At 40.0% G+C, this 20,336-nt stretch overlaps 1 protein-coding gene across 1 annotated transcript; it reads left to right on the top strand.

Annotated features, from left to right (window-relative positions):
• Window positions 1-518: 518 nt before the first annotated feature.
• On the top strand, window positions 519-18,810 carry mtpn (myotrophin). The gene is made up of 5 exons (XM_072672438.1): window positions 519-625; window positions 797-905; window positions 10,642-10,755; window positions 11,779-11,862; window positions 17,550-18,810. Exons 2-5 carry the CDS (start codon window positions 834-836, stop codon window positions 17,634-17,636), a joined length of 357 nt encoding a protein of 118 aa, XP_072528539.1. The 5' UTR covers window positions 519-625; window positions 797-833; the 3' UTR covers window positions 17,637-18,810.
• The last annotated feature ends 1,526 nt before the right edge of the window (window positions 18,811-20,336 follow it).

Below are 20,336 nucleotides of genomic sequence, written 5' to 3'. Positions count from 1 at the left end.
CTTGAGACTTTAAGAAAGATTTCAGTGGTTTCTTAGGGGAGTGAAAAAGGAGACAAATCTGACAACCCTCGTACATGAGGTTATAACCCTAAGCCTTAGCCTAGCGCCGAAACGTTTGGGTTTTATCTGTGAGTCAAATAAATATACTAGCTAGATAGTACACGACTGCTGTCCGATTTTTTTGTTCGTTTTTTTTTTATTTTATTTTTACAGACGTATCCATGAACTGAGTAGAATTATGTGAAATAACATGAACAGACTAGCTGCAACAACCGTAGCTTAATTTGTAGCAAATACACAATAAAAGTAATATATCTCCTCATATTCTGACAGCCGTATTAGCCATATTCTAACTTTAGTCTTCTGTTGTCGAGATAAAATTTAGTAGATACATAACTTGCCCATAAAAACAGCATCGTCCAAACTAATTCTGGATTTCTAGATGTGATTTCTATATTACAGTGCGAGCTCTGCCACCGGCTTCAGAGCGGACTTTTAATTTGAAGCCAGTGAACTGCAACACAGGAAGCCGCGCCAGCCGCTAGTTTCACTGGGCTAAGGCGGATCCCCTCTCCTCACGTCTTTGAAACTTTGTTTCGAATCACACATTACATCCCGTAACACAGTAAGTGACCAGTCTACCTGTTAAATGTGTCCCTAAACGTGCGAATCCACACCTTTGAAAGCACCCAAAGATAAGGGTTGCTTTTCTAGCTATCTAGCTAATGTCTGCAGTTAGCGTTAGCGAACTACGCTAGCCGAGCTAACCGTCAACTCCTCCACTTCTTATTTTTAGGTCCTGTGTTAGTGAAAACCCCGACAGAGTAAAGAACATGGGTGACAAGGAGCTGATGTGGGCCTTGAAAAATGGTGATTTGGACGAGGTTAAGGGTTTGCTGAAAAAGGTAAGACCCCGCGTGTTGAAGTGGCTTGTGGAGAAAGAGTTTTCGGAACTTGGTGTTCATAACTTTCGCTGTGAAAACGACCCGCTGGTTTGAGCCCCGGTTGTTTTGAGTGTAGCGCTGTAGCTCAGTCGACTGATTTAACGTGTCGACACCTGAGCAGTAATATCAGGCAGCGTGTCTCTGTGGGTTAGCTGGTTACATTATTTCAGCTCGTTGAAGGTAAACATTAGATAAGGCGAGCTGGCGTTTGTGTCCCACATTAGCTACAGCTAGCTACCTCTCTAGCTACTCCAGCTAGCGATCGAGCGAGCGCAGTTGTAAAAGTTGCGGTCATAACGAAGTCATTTGGGTTTCTTGCACGACATTGTAAATGTAGCTATATGACAGTAAAAGATAATAGAATAGTTTTGAGATTACTCGCGATCTAACGGGGCTGTCCTGCGCCTTAACGCTGCTGACTGTCAGGCCTCGCTGAGCCTGGCTGTGGCTAAACTCTCTCTAGCTGCCGCTTGTTGCTTCTGTTCAAGCTGACCTTTAAACCCACACTAGCTAATTTCACATTGAGTTAGCTACTAACAGATTCTTTGGGCTCTTGCACAGCCGGCTTGACAGCTGTATGTAGCTGTATGTAGCTACTGTTAGCTAGGTCGACAAATGTGAGTACGTTAGCTAGCGCTGTGTTAGCTAGCTGTGAAACACCGGTGCTGCGCTAGCTAACTTGGGTCGCGTATGTGTAGTCGATGCTGCCTTCCAGCAGACATTTTAGCCAGAGGATGGAGCGTGTAGAGCTGTACTGTGTGTGATGTTTTTAATACAAATGGTAGATTAAACGTTGTTGAAGACCGTCGTTAGCTGTCAGGCTCTGGATGGTGCTGGAGATTGGAGGAGTGGGCGTGGGGCGCAGCACTGCTGGCTCCATTAAAAGCGCTGAGCTGTGCGGTGACTGTCATGGCCCAGTTTACAGTGAGGATCAGACCAGTGTCTCTGCCTTCTCATCACCCAACATTTTCAGCTGAAGCTGAAGGAATCTGTAATTACTCGGTAATAAAAAGAGCTCCTGTATTAATGTACTGAACAAAAAAGGTGTTCAAGATCGTTCCCCTAAAAACGGATCAGGTTGAATTAGGGAAATGAGGCTTAAGATATCTAGCTAGACTTCACTCACATCCTCATGTGTGGGTTTTTATGCCTGTTTAGCCATTGAAGTCTCATTATGGTGTAAATTATGTAAACAATTTCATTGGCAAAAGCTATTAAAATGTTGGTTAAATCAAGCAAAATAATTGATTTGTTATTAAATGGACAAAATCTTGGACAATTCAGTTAAAATGGTCTTTATTTTCAGTAGGGCTGAGTTCAGCGCAACCATCATGGTGCAACAGTAGAGACTTGCTAGTAGAGGCTTTGTTCCTGCCAGCCATGTTATTTAATCATACGCTAAATCTTTTCATGTGGTTTATACATCTTATCTGAATAGTTTTCTACCTTTAGCATATTGGTTCCTTTAAAGCAGCTCTTCTATAATATATACACACACACACACACCAGACGTGGTAAATCAGTTGAAATGTGATAATGTCTGATACTTGTTTCTTTAGTTTTGTGCTGAAACTACAATATTAAGACATCTGGCAAGTGCATTTTTTAGGGTCAAAAAAAAAAATCACTATTGTATCATATCATGATTCATTTCATTATTGTGATACACAATATGCTTTTTCCATACAAACAGTGTAATTAGACTGGATTAATTAGATGAAGTGCAGCAGATGTTAAGTAAACATCACTGTATTCAGTACAGTATTTACATGTCTGTAGTTACATAGCCTGTGATTACATGTATTGTGATAAATATTGTGTATTGTGATATTGTATTTTTACTATGTTGCATCTGCTATTACCATTTACCTAACAAATTTCCATTATACTAGCCATTTGAAACAGTGAAGTGTTTCTTTAAAAACAAAAAGGGAAATAAATGTATTTACATATTTAAATACCTACTGGTATTCAAGTTGCAGTCAAATGTAATGACTTCTAAAGAGGGAAGTGGTAAGGTGAAATGGGAGTGTGTTTTCTCGTACAGGTTTGTCCTGGTGGAAGTGCAATGGGGTCACAAGGGGTACGAGGGTTGGATAGGAACCTAGGACACTGCGGTCTTGACTGTACAAAAGCTATTTCCCCTGATACCCACCTGGTAACGAATTCATGTCCCTCTGTTTACTCAAAAGTAGTGCTAATTACTGATGTGCCTACTCGGGGGATATTATTAATCGAATTATTTGTGCATTTGCATAACTGTGTCTGGAGAATCAGGTCCGGATTCACGTGTAGTGTACAACCGGAGATTTTCCATGTCAGGCACGTTCTCACTACAGGAAATGTTCCTTGTGGGTTAGGCAGTGGGCAGTTCCTGTGCAATATGTGCAGGAGACACGGCATGACCCACTGTGAATTCTCCGGAAAATGATCTGCTCTATTTACACAAGGACTCATTTGGACATAACCCTGGGGTCCACTAACGTCCAGTACAACTGATTAGGAGATTTGCCTTCACACGTACAGCTCCTCCAGGTAACGTCCAGAAAAGTTCTGGGTTGCCTTGCATGTCTAAACGGGGCTTGTGAGACTTGTGTGCTTAGCTTGTGAAGCAAAGGGTGACTGATGAGGGTCAGTGATCACAGAGTGCTACAGGAAGTATGCCTTGATGAAGCAAGTCCTACCTTTGGTTTCTATTTGACACTATTACTTCTACAGTTTATAGCATTAGACTAAACCTGTAGAGATAAAGAAGCGCCCATTTAGAAACACGTTGTTAATTTCTAGCGATCAGTCAAGAGGGAAGCCTTACAGCTGGAAGTTAAGCCTTTTCCCTGTTGCTTCTAATGAGCATCTCAATTTGGCACGTTTTGTAGTAGCCCATTGTATAAAAATGAAGTAAGTAAGTGCAGACATCTAGTCCTTATGACTCTCTCAATGCTAGACGTTTAAACTGACATGAGCTTCGTACTGAGAGCTAGCACTTTAGCAGATGTATTATAAGCAAATATCTGCCAATACAGTATCATTGTGAATTGCTCGTCAGCATTCGATTGTCTGTGGTAACCTCCCACCTACAAACACAACTTGTATTTCTTTCTTGTATGTATTTCTCCAGCCTCACAAACATAGACATTACAAAATGGAAGAGTTGTCTATAAATCGTTCATCACGTCATCACTTACTTGCTCCTCCGTCATATCCTCCTGCTCTGCTGTCTGACCAGTAAATCAGAGAAGGAAAGGTTGATGTGTACTTTTTAGCTCAGCAGATTACCTGGCTACTTGCTGCATTGGACCAAATCACATGGAAAGGAGTTCTTTCTCAAGTATGGAGGCGCTCAAGGAGGCATTTAGTTTTGTCCCGCATGGCACAGATGCCTCAAGGCCTGTGAGTCTGTGGCAAGTCTGTGACAAACCTCAGTCAAATCCAGAAGACCAACCAAAGGACTCCCCAGAGGCGCGAATCTGCCGACAGCTTTAGGCGAGTCATTGTGTAGTGTAGCATACAGCATATATACCGGTTATGAACACACACAGCTAATTTCTAAACAAAATTTTTTATCACTATCAGTGGGTTATCATCACGCTTTTTTGGAGTTGACAGCAGTGCGTAAATTGAGTAGTCACTCCCATTTCAGTCATTTATGTTGATTTTTTATTTTTTTTTCCTTGTGCGAATTATTCTTATTCCACTAGTAAATATACATAAATATGTAAAAATATTTATGTATATAAAAATAAATAATATAAAAAAAAATATCCATGTACAGATAATCCTGTCTGAATAGGGACTTTGGTCTGTCACCGGCCTTGATTAAACCATAGAAGCAGTGGAAACAGGAACCACACTTCCTCTGTGTCATATATTATAAAGTAAACAGTTTAGTAGATTTGTTTAGACAAAATGTGATCAGATCTTCATGACAAATTGAAAACCTATTCAGCAACTGTTGTGACCTCCTCAAGCAGTAGTCAAGCAGCAGTGCAAACATGAATTTCGAATTTTGGCCTATTTCTTCTTACAAAACTGCTTCGGCTCAGTGATGTTGCTGGGCCTCCTTGTCTGATCTGCTCTTAGTAGGTCCTCCCACAGCATTTACATTGGCTTATCGTCTGGATTTTGACTTGACCATTCCAAAATGTCCTCCTGCTTTAACCATTATTTGTAGTGGCTTCTTCCTTGTTATCCTGCCATGCACACCATTCTTGTTCAGTGTTTACCAGGGGTTGGACTCATTGTCCAACCATTGTGCATTGACCTTAATCCGTGCACGGGAGGCCTGCTGGTTCTTAGATGTTACCCTGGGGTTCCTAATGATTTCCTGTAATATTTTTCACCACACCCTTGGAGTGATTTTTGCTGGGAGACCACCACTTGGGAGAATAACAATAGTCCTAGGTTTCCTCCATTTATATATCGCCTTCCTCACAGCGGATTGGTGGATTCTTTTCCATTAACCTGTGTGGTGAAGACCAGACCACCACTGTATGGTGCAAAACTAACCCCTGATTGAAACACCTTACTTCAGTCAACTTACATTTACATAACATTTTAAGGCATTTAGCAGACCCTTATATCCAGAGCGACTTACAAAAGTGCTTTGCTATTTACTCAAGAAAAACCTCAGCTAGTTTGAATAGACTAATAATTCAAAGATACCTCTAAGTTTAGACATTACTAAGCACAAGTCAATAAGGTGACCACTCTACTATTCGCCCAAGTATTACTTTACATTAACTCCTACACCTATATGTTTACAAACCTGTTGCCTTGTTAGAAAAGACAAACTTTCTAGTTCTCCTATATGGGCCTCGCTCAGTTTGGCTTCTCTTTACTGTCTCAATCACTCTGATGACAAATGACAACAGCCAGCACACACGTAACTGAACCTCATCTATCAACAGCAGATCCTGTGTTGCAATGACACACCACAGGCTCCTGTAATACTATACACTAACACTGCACTGCCATACATACACACTGTATTCTGTTATGCCGTGCAGGCACATTGCTTTTCCAAGGCTGGACAGGCTAAATATAGGACGTGCCATTTAGGTGTATGGTTTGTCATCTCTCCCCCTTTTTTTATTTTTATTTTGATTTAACCCTTTCTCCTGCTCTGCTGCTTTTCATTGCTGCAACAATTTTGTGGCATTTCAGACCAGTTGTCTGACCAATAAATCAAAGAAGGAAAAGCTTGGCATGTGTTTTTCAGCTCAGCGGATTACCTGGCTGCTTGCTGGATTGGACCAAATCACATGCTCTTTCTGTGTAACGTCATGGGGCAAGAAGGGGAAATATTTGACTGCATACTAGCTCAGACAAGCGCAAACTTGCAGTGGTGGTCGGTGCAGCGCTAGTCCCGTCCTTCATCACACAGCTTTACTGAAGGAAGACTGAGCACACTTTCCCTATTTGAGTTTATTGAGCGTGTCGTTTTACACCGTTATAAATAAGGCAACTGTTACTGTTGAGGAATTCACAGTCTTCATAGTCTAATCTTGGCAAACATGCATGCCCCCTTGCTGCTGCTCAACAGCTTCATATGGATTATTGATATAACTGCATTACAGAGAGAGGCAGTAATATTGAAATGTCGTTTTAGGTGTACCGTCTTTTACACATCTATTTACATTCTCAGTTCTTTCATTTCTGTGAACACCGAATGTTACTAAGTTATGCTTAAAAATGATGCAGCGTTAAATGATTTGTTAACATGTAGCAGGTTTAGGTGTTCTCCAGTTCAGATCTCATCTCATCTCACTCCAAGTGAGCGGAGGACAGTCTACACCCTCTTAAGAACAAGTCATATGTACATTTAACGTCAAACAGGACAGTATGTCGTGAATACACATTCTGTCTACACTTTAAGTGTTGTTGCTTGTGATGGGCTACTTTGGCAAAGGAAGTACTTTAGAATTTGTCCACAGTGCCCTTTGTGTCTCTCAACAATATTTAATCAGCACCTGGCATCCTGAAATCTACGATTTGGTGGTGAGCCAGCAGGTTATTAGTCTATTTAAGGAGAAATTTACAGCACTTTTGTGAGTCCTAAACTGCCCTAATAAAGTTCCATGTCAGTGTTCGTGCCGAGACTGGCATCTAAATGCAGTAGAGCATTTACCATTTAAAAAAAACGAGCAACATGTCGGTGTTGTGGGATTATTTCACCCTTGAGACAAGCAGTAGCAAGCCTACCCCACAGTAGAATCTATCACATTATGCGTACAGATGTATATTAGAGTGCATGAATACTTATTTATATGGATACAATATAAAGATTGTATATTTATCAGAACTTGGAAGCGTCTAGTTGAGTAATCAGGTTAGATAGTTGGCTTCAATGTGTGTGTGTGTGTGTGTGTGTGTGTGTGTGTGTGTGTGTGTGTGTGTGTGAGAACAGGAAATTCTACATTATAAGCCCAGTACTTAAATAGGGGTCGACTGATTCGTTCCTATTCAAACTATTTTACCTCAACTGATAAAACAGAGATGCATTGAACAGTGTGGTCAGTGACCTCATGTACTCAAGTATGACGTTACTGACCACAGAAACAGTGTGGTCATCAACTGTGTCAAACACACCGGGTTCCCACAGCAGCTCATCAACAGCTTATAACACTGGAAACGGACACACCTGTCTCAAAAACATCCATCCACATGAAAACATTGAAACTGTGTTTTATAATGTATGCAGAGTATCTTCCTGTACAGTCAGTTTAATGGATCAGCCTTTTTGTTTGTTTGTTTTTTTGGGCCGGTCTTAGTACTTTGATTCAGCAGAGTTTAAGGAAGCTAATAGAAAGGCTTGGTTGATAGCGGGTGAAAGTTTAGTGTGCTAGTGTACTTGGAGAAATAAGTGAAGCATGAGACAGTGAGGCCAAGGTGACTCTAGATAGAGAAGCTGTGGATAGTCATTACTAAAAAATGTGTGTGTGTGTGTGTGTGTGTGTGTGTGTGTATATATATATATATATGCACGTGTGTGTGTATTATATATCCTCCTGTTTTAAATGTGATGGGCTGACACCAGCTCACCAGTTAGTAACGTGGGCAGGAAATTGAGCTCACTGTTTACTAGGATTAGAACAAACGACACTGGAATAACTGTGGATTCTTTAGCTGGATACAGAAGGGTCGTGGATTTGCATATTTTATTTTGTGCATTTTGACCTAATTGTATTCGTTATTGTTGCTTTTCTGAGATCTGCTATCACAGTTTATTGTGTTGTTTCCTTAAAATAAGAGGCTATGTTTCTTGAGATGATTTGATCATCTGGCAATATTGAACCATTTATTCAGTTATATTTTTCGACTTTTCTTCATATTGTTGTATTTAGAAGATCTAACACAGCCAGGTTGAAAAAGGTCCAGCCTGGTTTATTTGGCAGCCCAGTTGTGGGTGAAGATTGCACAGACCACATCCTGGGTTGTTTTAGCTGGTTTGATCAAGTCTATTAACCCATTGTGCTGGGTTGTTTCACTTTAGGCTCGGTTTTTGCTGTGTTTTTTTTCAGTTAATCTATGTGTAATTGTTTTTATTATTATTATTATTATTAGTGTTGTTTGTGGTAGTAGTAGGAAAACACTGTTATCCAAATTATTTTCTTCTTTCTCTGTCAAAGCGCTTAATACATATCAACTGTCTAGCTACAGCATAGCAGGAATACCATAGTAAATACTTAACAGCAGCATAGCAACTACTTTGCAACCCCATAAAAGCCTAGAATACAATATTTATAGGATTTTTACAACAGTTATGTTTATGATAATATAAACCTCTTAAACTCACTGTTTCACTGACTCTTGTAACTTAGTAGCAAGCCAGTTTGCATTGCTTTGCATGTAGTTTACCGATTAGTAATCCTTGGGGTATAATAAAAGTTACAGAGCATAAGGAGACTTTTTGTTCTAGCAAACATTGATCTGTAATATATTTCTTTAGAATCAGCACATCAAAACGAAAGACTGGTCTTCCGAAAAAAACATTTGTCCATTCACGACAACACAATGCTGACAGTTCCTAGTGCCAAGCTCCAAGACCAACAGGAAGGACTTGTTCTGTTCCTCTGTGCCCTGGCCTTTAGTGTTAAATTCAGCCTTTCCGCTTAAAGCGGATAAAGCCCGAATGTATGTATTTTTTAGTAAATGTGCAAACTTTTCTCCTCTCTCACCTTCACCGTTTTCCTGAGGTAACTAAATCATCAATGATTATTTGCATTGCTGGCATTCAAACATATCTTCATAATCATAGATTTATCCAAATTAATGGACAGCAGTCTCTTTTTATCTGTGACCTTAAATTTCCTATTTGTCCGCCGTTCTCTGGTATTTTTTATTTTCAACATATGTGGGAACGGAAAGGTACTTAGTGGCAGCAGGGTGAGGTAACAGGGTAAAAAAGAAAAAAAAACAGATGACCCAACACTGCTAACCACAACGGGTGTAAAAGTGAAAAAGAGAATAAACCAACAGGGCTACTGACTGACTCTACCCAGCATTATGCTGTAAATGTAGTGTTTGCAATTTTTTGGATAAAAACGTAATTTAATTCATACTGTTAAATACTTTATATCTGTAATTTTATTCATATTAATTGGTCCACTCAAGAAAATGATGATCTTATCTTAAGAGATAAAAAAAAGTCCTCGAAAAAGCAAATAAAAATGAATATTTCACAGGAAAACAAAGTAAATAAAATATGCAAATCCATGTCCCTGGGTTTCTGTAGTTAAAAGATGTAAAGTTCACTCCACTGTTTGTGGAGAGAGAAAGCATCTGTGGTTGTCCACGTATGAGCGTGTGCGCTCATGCTCAGGCCTGTGGTGAGTATGTGAGAGAACAAGAAGTGTTGTTCCTTTCATCAGTGAGGTTTTCAGTGGAAAGCTTAAATAAGCCACTTGTCTACCTCTCTATTAGTGTTGAGGGCATCTGTTTTGCTCTGTTTTCTGGTAAGGAGTTAAATGGACAAGCTTGCACCAAAGTGTGCAGAATATAATTGCCATTATTTATTATTAACTCTCTTAAACTGAGAAGCTAGCCCATGTGCTTTAAATCATATTACTATCAGTGAAAATGATGCAAGCTGTAGAGTAATCTGAATCGTGGTAATTTTGTCCGACACTGATTCTGCAGACAATAATCCTTTATGCAATTATGCAGTGAATTACAGTTTCTCTAGAAAGGCAGCTGCTTTCAGTTGCTAGCCGAGGTTGTGACGAAGCTCTGCCTGGACACGTCCAAGCCTGCATTTACACAATTGTAAAATATATTAAAATCATGACTCATCAGACCATTCAAAAACTCATTCTGCTGCCATTAAATGAATTGTGATGCTCTGTATTGCATGTTATGTGCAAGGTTTTTGTTTTCTGACAAGGCTGTGGTTCTTACCTCACCGTCCTGCCTTGCCCATGTACTACTATTCTGGTAGTGGAGCAGCCGCAGCACTTACCCAGCTGTCAGTTGCTAATTGTAATGGATGCTTTTTCTTTTAGCTGACTCCTTCGTTTGTTCAGTTTGCAATTACACGGCCACTGCCAATAAAGATATGATTCCAGTGTCATTTAGCATCCCTTGTTAGTATGTAAAATGGTTTTGCAAGATTTTTTTTATGAAATGAAAATTGAAGGCAATTTATTGAATAAAAAAAATCCTGTTAAGCCTCAATTTTGTGTCTGTGTGTGACTTTCAGGACGAAGATGTGAATCGGACACTGGAGGGTGGTAGGAAGCCTCTGCACTACGCTGCGGACTGCGGCCAGTCTGAGATGCTGGAGTTTCTGTTGTCTAAAGGAGCAGACGTCAATGTAAGCTCACATAAACATATTACACAAGAGGCCAGTGCAGATGATAAAATCCCTGCTTTCTACCGTTTTACTAATGCAGCCCGAAAAGAGTCCAGTGACCTAATTCTTCATTAAAACCTTCACTTTTTTGCCTGTATTCACTGCAGTGTAAAATACGAGGTTGTAGTTTTCATAGTATGCTCTATAATCATATTCTGAACTCTGAAAGATTGGAACATTAGCTGGTATTTGAAATATAATATTTATAATAATAACAAACCAGCTTTCCTAGGTGTTTGTACTACTCCGCTTGGTTTTAGCTTGAACAGTCCGGAAGGCAGAACTATAAGGCTATAGTGGTATAGTAGACATGTATGTGAGAGAACCATGATAAGTAAAGGCATGTTTGGATATCATGAAAAGAACACATATTTAACTGTTAGCATCATTTGAGCTTGTGCTGCAGCCAGTGGAATGGAGAATATTTCACTGTTGGAAGGGGAGAATGGCTTTGAGCACATTCTGGAAGCAAACATCACGCCGTCTGTAAAACAGCTGATGAAGATGAAGAAGGTGACTTCTGCAGCTGTAAAAAGATCATATACACACTTTAAAAAGCCACAGTGGACTACCTCAGAGGGTACAAACTGAAGGTTTTCCCATGGCCCTCAAAACCCGCTGACTTAAACATCAATAAATATCTGATTAGATCTCAAAAGAGCAGTGCATGCAAGATGAACCAAGAATCTTGAACTACAAAGAGCAATGAGTGAAATTCTCCAAACATGAACTGAAGGACACTTAGCTGGTACAAACAGGGTTTGTCGTGATACTTGCCAAAGGGAGTGTTACTGTACTGACAATGCAGGGTGCCAAACTTGTTATTTTGCAACTGTGGAACATTTTGACCAGGGGTGCCCAAACTTTTCCATGCCACACTACTATTCATAAAAAGTCCTTCCAAAAAGTGTGTGGATACACATTTCTGTGTAAAGCTTTCATATCTCTCTCACTCTCTTTATCTCTCTCTTTCTTTCTCTCTAGGCTCCTGACAAACATGGCATCACTCCATTGCTGTCTGCCACTTATGAGGGTCACCTCGCCTGTGTCAAGATTCTGCTAGAGAAGGTACAAACATCTGCGCTTAAATAAAGGTCATTGTGTTGTCTGTGGTTTATGGCTGGTCTACAGTGTATACGCAGAGCTCATCCATGCTAATTGGACAGGCTGTTTGTGTTCATGACAGTGGAGGGTGGTGGAGAACGTTCTGGCAAAAAAGAAAACCTGGTGTGTGTTTTTGGTTTTAAAGCAGCCTTTTATTGTCAACAGTGTATTCTGCTACATCCGCAGCCAGGCTGAATAGAGGTGGTACATGAATGGGTAAATGAATGTGTTTGTATTCGCCTCCTTTCTCTCTCTCTCGCACAGACATACACAGTGGTTGGGCAGGGGTCACACAGAGTTATATAGCACCTTTGTTCTGACAAAGGTCAGATTAGCCTTTGCCATTTCTGACCCTGACGGACAGCGCAGACGAATGCTTGTGCTCACTAGAGATCAGAAACAAAATATTCTTTTTGTTGTTGTTTTCATTCTGAACAAAAATAGGCTTATCTTGCTGATGCTCTAGCATTCCATCCACGTAAATCATTTTGACAAAATGACATGGGGAGGAAAATAATAGCAGTTATTTTCTTTCCTTTTTTTAGACACATTTGTTTCTGGGTGAGTAACATTGTTTGTTTATGAACAGCAATAAATCAAGCACGGTCTCGGTCTAAGAAACAAATCCACCAAAACAAAAACCTATAGCAAAAAAAGTAGGAATAAACTTGAATAGTATTGCTACAGAACCATAAAATGTGAACAATAAACAATTTCCTGTTTAGTTTCATAATCTGTAGATTTTAGATTTTCTATTTTAAAAGGTAAAAAAGGTGAAAAGGTAAAGGTGCACGTATGTGTCACTGTACAGCGAAATGTGTCCTCCGCATTTAACCCATCTGATAGTGAACACACACACACACACACACACACACACACACACACACACACACACACACCTGTGTGTTAGGGGCAGTGAGTGCACACACGCCTGGAGCGGTGGGCAGCCAACTCCAGCACCCAGGGAGCAGAGAGGGTAAAGGGCCTTGCTCAAGGACCCAACAGTGGCAGTTTGCCGAGCCCGGGAATCGAACCCACAACCCTGTTATCGATATCCCACTCTAACCGCTGAGCCACCACTGCTTTGTAGTTTGGAAAAGGGAGGAATGTTAACTTCAGGAACTTCAGGTTTGTGCTATAAAGTAAATGAGATATTGGCACAGGGGTAGGCGATCATGGGCAGTGCCAGTGTCTCAGGTTATGACACGAATCTCAAGTATTATTATGATTATACCAGTTTCTTTATTACCCTTTGTTAGATTGATTTTAAGAAGAGACAAAAAAAGGCTGGGTCAAAATGGACCCGTACTGATAGTGTTGAGCTATTTAGGGGGAGACTATATTTAGTTTACTAAATAGCGCTAAAAACACAGTTGAATGCGAACACTTCCTTATTATAGACATGCGTCAGCACAGGTCGCGTGAGTGACCTTTGAATAATCTTTGACTGTTACGTTGCTCAGAGTCATATGCCTCCCATTGACAAATTATATGGGAAAGGATCTGCAATTTATGCCTTTCAGCGCCTCGTAATTGCTTAAATGAGCAAATATCGTGGGCTCTAATGCATTTTGGTCCATGTTAGGCTGTTGTAGTGTCCCCTGCTGTTTACTAGAAATTAGGGGTGCAATGTGGGAGATTGTAGTGCCCTCAAAATCACGTTCAAATTCCACTTTATGATTCGAAACCCTGAGAAAAATGACTTTTTGGTCACAGCCTATTTGTTTGTTTATTAAAAATCTGGAAGGGACAATAGTTCCATTCGATCGGTCACCCCGCTGCTCCAACAACATCAGACCGGTCATCGCAGTCGAGGAACATTTCATAGTTTTCCAGTGATAAGGGTTACAGGCAACAGCCCAAACCTTTTTTTTTTTTTTTACAGGGTACACTAATCCCGTGGCCACACACTGCTACACAACTTATTTGGATAATTGGATTAACCATTCTACCGTTCTACTTGAGTCCAGTTTGGGAGTTTCATTTCATTTTAGGGTTTGTTGGAAGTCTCAGTCTGGTCATTAAGAGCTTCATCAGCTTCAGAATTTAAATCGAAACAAATGTTTTCAAAGCCAATAGGTTTCATAAACTCATTAGAATTCATGTAGGCAGTCTTTTATTTCTATGATGATAATGTTGCTGCTTTATTATGCCTGGTGGTTTTGGTCTTGTAAGCTCTGGCATCGTTGCAAGGTTGTGTGTTCATTGGCACTCCTAGAACGTCTCTCAGCCAATCACATTGCAGGGTCGGTACCAACTGTGGTATAATTGGAAACATAGCTGGTAGTTGCCTGTAATGCGGTGCTACCCTGGGTCGTCACAGTACTGTTATCGCAGCAGTCCTGGAGAATAGGGATGACATTTCAGTCAAACATGGGGTACTACCACATGCCAGGCATGTCAATTGGACAGAACTCAATACTCTGCAAAAGCATCTTACTGGTATTGTACTGCAATGACCCAGACCACAAAGTCATAGTAGGTAACACGTTGCTGAGAAAAGCAGACGATCTCAAGTCTTATTTAGTAGCCATTGTGCCAGCGGAGTGGAAATTGACTGGTTGGATTTTGCTAGGGATATAACAGATCTGTGCTGCAGACATATGAAGAATGCACAGTAGCATATAGCCTATAGATTTCTTTCTAAAAACGTTAAGTTTTTTTAATTGAGACTCATGCAGCACGGGGAGGAATGGGTCACCATTTTTTCCCCACCACAATAGAGCTCAGAGCCTGTTTTAGACCAGACCAGAGACAAACCACTTCAGTTTGCTGTACTTCTACATTGCTTGTATTATCAGTGTGTTAGCCAGGGTGTGACACGTGCATGCCTGTGTAAAAGTCCACTACTCCCTGCAGCTATAATCATTAAAAAAAACTCCTTTATCTGCACTGACTGGTTACTTAGTAGAATTAAGGTCATATTAAATGGTAGAGAGAGAGAGTGGTTCCTGTGTTGCTTGCTTTACCATTTAACAACTTTTCTGTTTTTGCTAAACGTTTCTACATGAATGTGGCCAGTTCTGTAGTGGACAACATTGATCAGAACAGGTTTAAACAAAACAAATAAATAAATATTACTATATTATATTAATATATTCATACTTAAGTTCTTTATACAGAATAAATCATTATTTTGTTGTTTTATGTTATTTTATTGTTGTTTTTTTAAATAACAGTACATTCTCATAGTATTTAATGATACATGATGCACAGGCCTTATGCACAATGGCTTATTTTTATTTTTATTTATATATGTATTTATTTATTTATTTTACGTTTTGTAATTTTCCATTTCCTATTTGTGTTGTTTTTCAGTGAAGAATCATGTTATTAGTAGAGAAATGTAGACGGTTAAGCAGAAATTGCATCCAGTTGTGTTCATGTGGAGTTTAGCTAAAGGGACAAATGCTACTGACTTTTTTTTTTGTTTGTTTGTTTGTTGCAAAAGTAGGTGCTATCAAGTCAGACTTATTTCCACTCATACTTTTTTAATCGGTGAACTGCGAATTTGTGAAGAGTTATTTAAAGCAGCAATATGTGAGGATTGCATTTTTATTTATTTATTTATTTATGTATTTATTTATTTTTGGCTCCTGGGCTCCCCTGCATTCAAAACGTGCTTTGCGCTCCAACTCTACACATGCATTTGTTGACAGGCTGAGAGATACAGAACTGTGAAAGAAGCAGGTGGACGGACAAGGTAGAACAATATTACAGCATATTACACATAATAAGCATCTCAAACAGGCTGTTCATCTCTGTACAGTTTGTTTCTTAAATATTATTTAGGCAACTTAGTATTTGTTGACTACATGGCTGCAGTCCCACTGAGTATCAGACAGCCTGATGCAGCCACTTTTGACTAACTGCTGAGCTACCGATAGTTGATGAAAAAAAAAAAAAACTTGTGTCTGAAAGAGTGAAGTTGAGCGACTGGTGTTGTGAGTTACAGAAAGGCGAAATGAGATTTGTTCGGACTGGCAGATGGCGGTCCGTTCTTAGATAAATTAGCTAGCAGGCTAAACACCACTGCACAGACTATGTTCCAGCTAACTGAGGCTCAAATTGCACACATTTAGAGGGCAAAGCCTCATATCTGAGAACGCAGAGTTGAGTGAATGGGAGAGTTTTTGACTGTTTTAGGCACACTTAGTAGACTGGTTCATCCAGGTTTGCTTGTCTTCCAGTCATACTCGGCACACATAGCACCCCACCCTGTGGCTCTTTTAAGTGCACATGGGGGAATAAGCTTATTTGGCTATGAACTAGATAGATACAGAACAGAAATTTGACACATCAGACACGTCATAATTTTCCTCAATAAAATCCTCATTTTTACATACCGTAATATACAGTATTATCATTATACCACCCATACCGGCCGTTCTGTGCACCCATGTCATTTCATAGAGCTCCTTTTCTCCTTAGTTTCCGGTGTAAAGGTTCTGTTTAAGACTGTGCTGTATTGATCTGTAAAGATGCCCAAGAAAGCAGTGTGAAATAGCAACAGCAGGTCAATGGAGTGCCCTGGGAGTGATGTTTGGAAATGCTCCCCAGGGCACTGACCGCTCATACATTATGCATAGAGTCTCTCTCCCTCACTCAATAACACCATAATGAAGACTTAATGGACAGACAGCTCTGAGTTTGTGTGTGCGTTTGTAGGTGGGTGTGCGTTTGTGTGTCACTCTCTTTCCAGCTGTCTTGATTGGAACTACTTTAGGTCAAGCTCTGTTTACCTATCTCTGGCTTCTCCATTCCACTGTGAAGACTCTATAAGCCAAGTCTACACTAGCCAAGACTTCTCTTTCTCATTGTCTTGACTTTTGTTTTTTAAATGGTGAAATAATCACGATCAGAAACTGTAGAAAGTAGCTTTAATATTTTATGGCCTTACTCACTCTGAACCATGGTGTGTTCTTTTTTTACTCGTACTAATGCCAGAATGCAAAGGGTAGGCAATATGATGATGTAATGAATTACAGCACAGTATCCTTTTCTGAGCAAATCATGGATGTTGTATACCTCAGTAACTCTGAACCAACCGAAAAATGCCTACCATCAACCACACAGTCATTAAGTTACGTTAACTCTGGGGCAGGTCTTACAACAAACAGTGCAGTGATATGACCAATCCCAGCCTAGGGAGGTCTCGGAACAAATTACGCATTGATTAGGACTAATCTTAACCCAGGGATGGTAACAGACCAAATTATGCATCGATTCGGACTAATCCCAGGCCTAGTGGAGGCCCCTAAACAAATAATGCTTAGTGGGAGGGCTTATAACAAATGGAGTGATGATTGTAACTAGTTGGAGTCAGGTGGACGTCTCCACAGACTAGCCGATGCTTCTAACAAGTAGTCGTGGGCTGTCTACAAGGCAGTGATTGTAACTTGTCAAAATCAGGGGGATGTCTCAGAACGAGGCAATGATTAGTTCTGATCAGAAAGAGGTGCACACAGCAACATGCAAATTCATACCAAATTTTGTTCTAGCAAAAAAAAGAAAAAAAAAAAAAAAAAGATTTACATTTCTACCAAAACACAATTTTGAAGTATACTGATGACTTTGGTACGCAGTAGATCAACTAAGAACTTGCAGGTAATGTGAGTAAGTAAGTGTGTTTGTGTTTTCTGTGTCTACAGGGGGCCGATAAGGAGACGAAAGGACCAGATGGACTGAGTGCGTTTGAGGCAGCGGAGAGCGAAGCCATTAAAGCCTTGCTGAAGTGAGGCTCAGTCTGGGCCCGCAGCTCCGAAGGTGCAAACAGACACTTGGCGGCCACCAGACAGACTAACACACACACGCCTATTTGCCTCTGGCCGGTGGCTGCCTTGTCTTCTTCTAGGTTTTCTTTTTCATTCCACATTTACTTTTTAATTTTTTTTTAGTATTATTATTATTATTATTATTATTATTATTTGGGGAGGGGGTGAGTGATTTACTCTTTACTAGCATATTTGAATTAGCCCTGGGTTAAACGTATCTGTCAATCAGTCATGCCTCACTTAAGGACCACTGGCTGTGGAGAGGCCCTCAGTGTGTGCCTACATTGTCAAAACCACTAAGTACAGACTCTTAGAGTTCATACGAAATAGGAAAGAAAACTACAGCGCTCATGTACAGTACCAAGCTTTCAGGCCTTGCAAACCATCCCCAGTCATGAAGAATGTGCAGAAAATAATTATGTAAATGTATTTTCTACTCTAGAGCTCCAAGGAGTTGGTTATTTTGGTTTAGTAGCATTAGTGACATGGGGGTTTAATCTTTAATGACTGAAACATTGACAGGCTCTTCTTCTGTGGTTCCCATGCTTCATCTTAAGCTGGATGTGACGCATGGGATGGCAAGTTTGAATATCACTAATTAGTGACCCTCTCCCAGTGCAAGCCCCCCCCGACTACATTTCAGTTACAGTTCATGACATTCCCCACAAAGCAGTGTTTATTAGCTCTTAACAGTTGCAAGTAATTAATTCAAAATGGTGTTGAAATCATGTCATGCTGGCCTGCAGTTCTGCTTTTCTGCTCAGTTGTGTTTGTACTCTTGAGGGTGTGAAGGGAGAAAAAAAAAAAGAAAAAGAAGGAGGGAAAAAAAATGTGAGTCATTGCTCTGAGTTTTCTAGCGAGAGTCGAATTGGAGGAGCAGACGTGTCTCACTTTCCAGCACTCCTGTCACTGATACTGATGGACTTTACTGCTCACCCACTGCATGCTAATGCCTCTGCTCCTACACTCTGAAAACGCTGTGCTTCTTTTCCTTGCTCGGTCTCTCTCTCTTTCTCTCTCGAGTCGCTTTGAAGTAGACGTTTCCACCATAAACAGAACATTTTAAAGCTTTATATCTGGCATCATTGTGACGAACAAAAAGTTGATGTAAAAAAATCAATAAAAAATTTCAACTTCATTGATTTTTTGGAGGTTTTATTATGATATTCTTGTTTTAGAAATTTGAGTGTTTTTAATTGGAATATACTGCAGTATGGTGTCTGTTCGGTTGTCGTTCTGTCCATGTCCGTTTGCGTCGGTGAGTCCTGCAGCAGACTGCTTCTCTCATTATAGCCAATAAATGAGGGGGTCATGTGTTAGGGACTGATATGAGAATGGAGAGAAAAAGAACAATGAGTGAGGGAATGATGAGGGAACATGTGTCATGAGGCTTTGCAAAGTTCATGTGCTGTCTGGTTAACTTTTGTACTCACAAAACTTGGCTTTTGCTAACTAACGGTTGGGTGCAGAGGCAGAGCAAATGACCAATTACCCCATCTCTGTCTCTGGCTGTACAACTGAAGCAAATGTTAAGATTGTCCAGAGGGGGAAAAAAGCAAGCCAAATAAAGTTCAGTCAAAGGCCATTAATACTAAGTGTTAATTTTCCAGCTACAGAACATTTTATGGGGATTTTAGATGGAAGTTGGTTTAATGGTCAGTACACTGAATCTCTCTTTTTCTGCATTAAAAGCTTTTGTGCCTTGCATGTTCCTGAGGAATTTCTTTAATTAATATGGGACTTGCTTAGCCTACAGTTTTGTCACAATGAATTACCATGAAGAAAACGTGCTGCATTTATTTTGTTTTCTAAGCCCTGCACGTTCAGAAAACGGCAGTCCTAATGTGAAACCATTTCTCAGAGGCAAAGCTTTTTTTTTTAATTATTTTTTTTAATGAAACCAAGATGCATCCCAATTTCACCCTTTGTGCAAGATAACAGCACTGAATCTGCTCCTAAAATGGTAGTGAGAAAACACAGCAAGGGGTCTGAGACTATTCCTCCATGCGGATCACTGTTGGACATCTCTGTAGCCTTAGCACTACTCTCCTCCTCCATGTTTTTAACCCCTTGAATCCTAGGTTTATAATTCAGTTAATTTCAAAGCCTAAAGCAGAAACTATTGTAAATTTATTTAATAACTGTGTTGTTTATCATATCCTATGGAGTTCCACAAGGATCTATTTTGGGGCCTATGAAACTGATGTTAATAATGACAGTGCTTCGATCCAAGTGTGAGTCTTGGGGTCTTTATGTCTTTATTTCAAGAGACTAGTGAACTAGAATAAGCATTTCGGAATTTGTAGCAAAGTTGTGGTGTTGGTCACTTAAATGTGGAGAAATGTTTTTCTAAAAAAATGCAGTAGTATTTTGCTGTAAAACAGTCCAATAATTTAAATGCAATAGAGCATTTTGAGATTCACAGTATGGCAACATGAACCCAAATCTCAAAGGAATATATCCAGTCTCTTGGGAAAGGCATGCCACAAAACGTAAGACTGGTTTTGTGAGCAAAAGGAGGCCTTAACCAGTTTTAGTGTGTCTAATGAAGTGCTTGTTTACATACCAACATCAGCTACACATCTTGTAAGCCACTTTACTACCACACTTGACAAAGCTTACTATTTGTATGGGGTGCTCTGTGAGGTTTCTAGTTTAAGGATG

The sequence above is a fragment of the Salminus brasiliensis genome, chromosome 2, assembly GCF_030463535.1.
Source record: "Salminus brasiliensis chromosome 2, fSalBra1.hap2, whole genome shotgun sequence".
Taxonomy (NCBI): Eukaryota; Metazoa; Chordata; class Actinopteri; order Characiformes; family Bryconidae; genus Salminus; species Salminus brasiliensis.
Note: the sequence above shows the minus strand (reverse complement) of the source record. Positions and strands in the feature narration are given on the sequence as shown.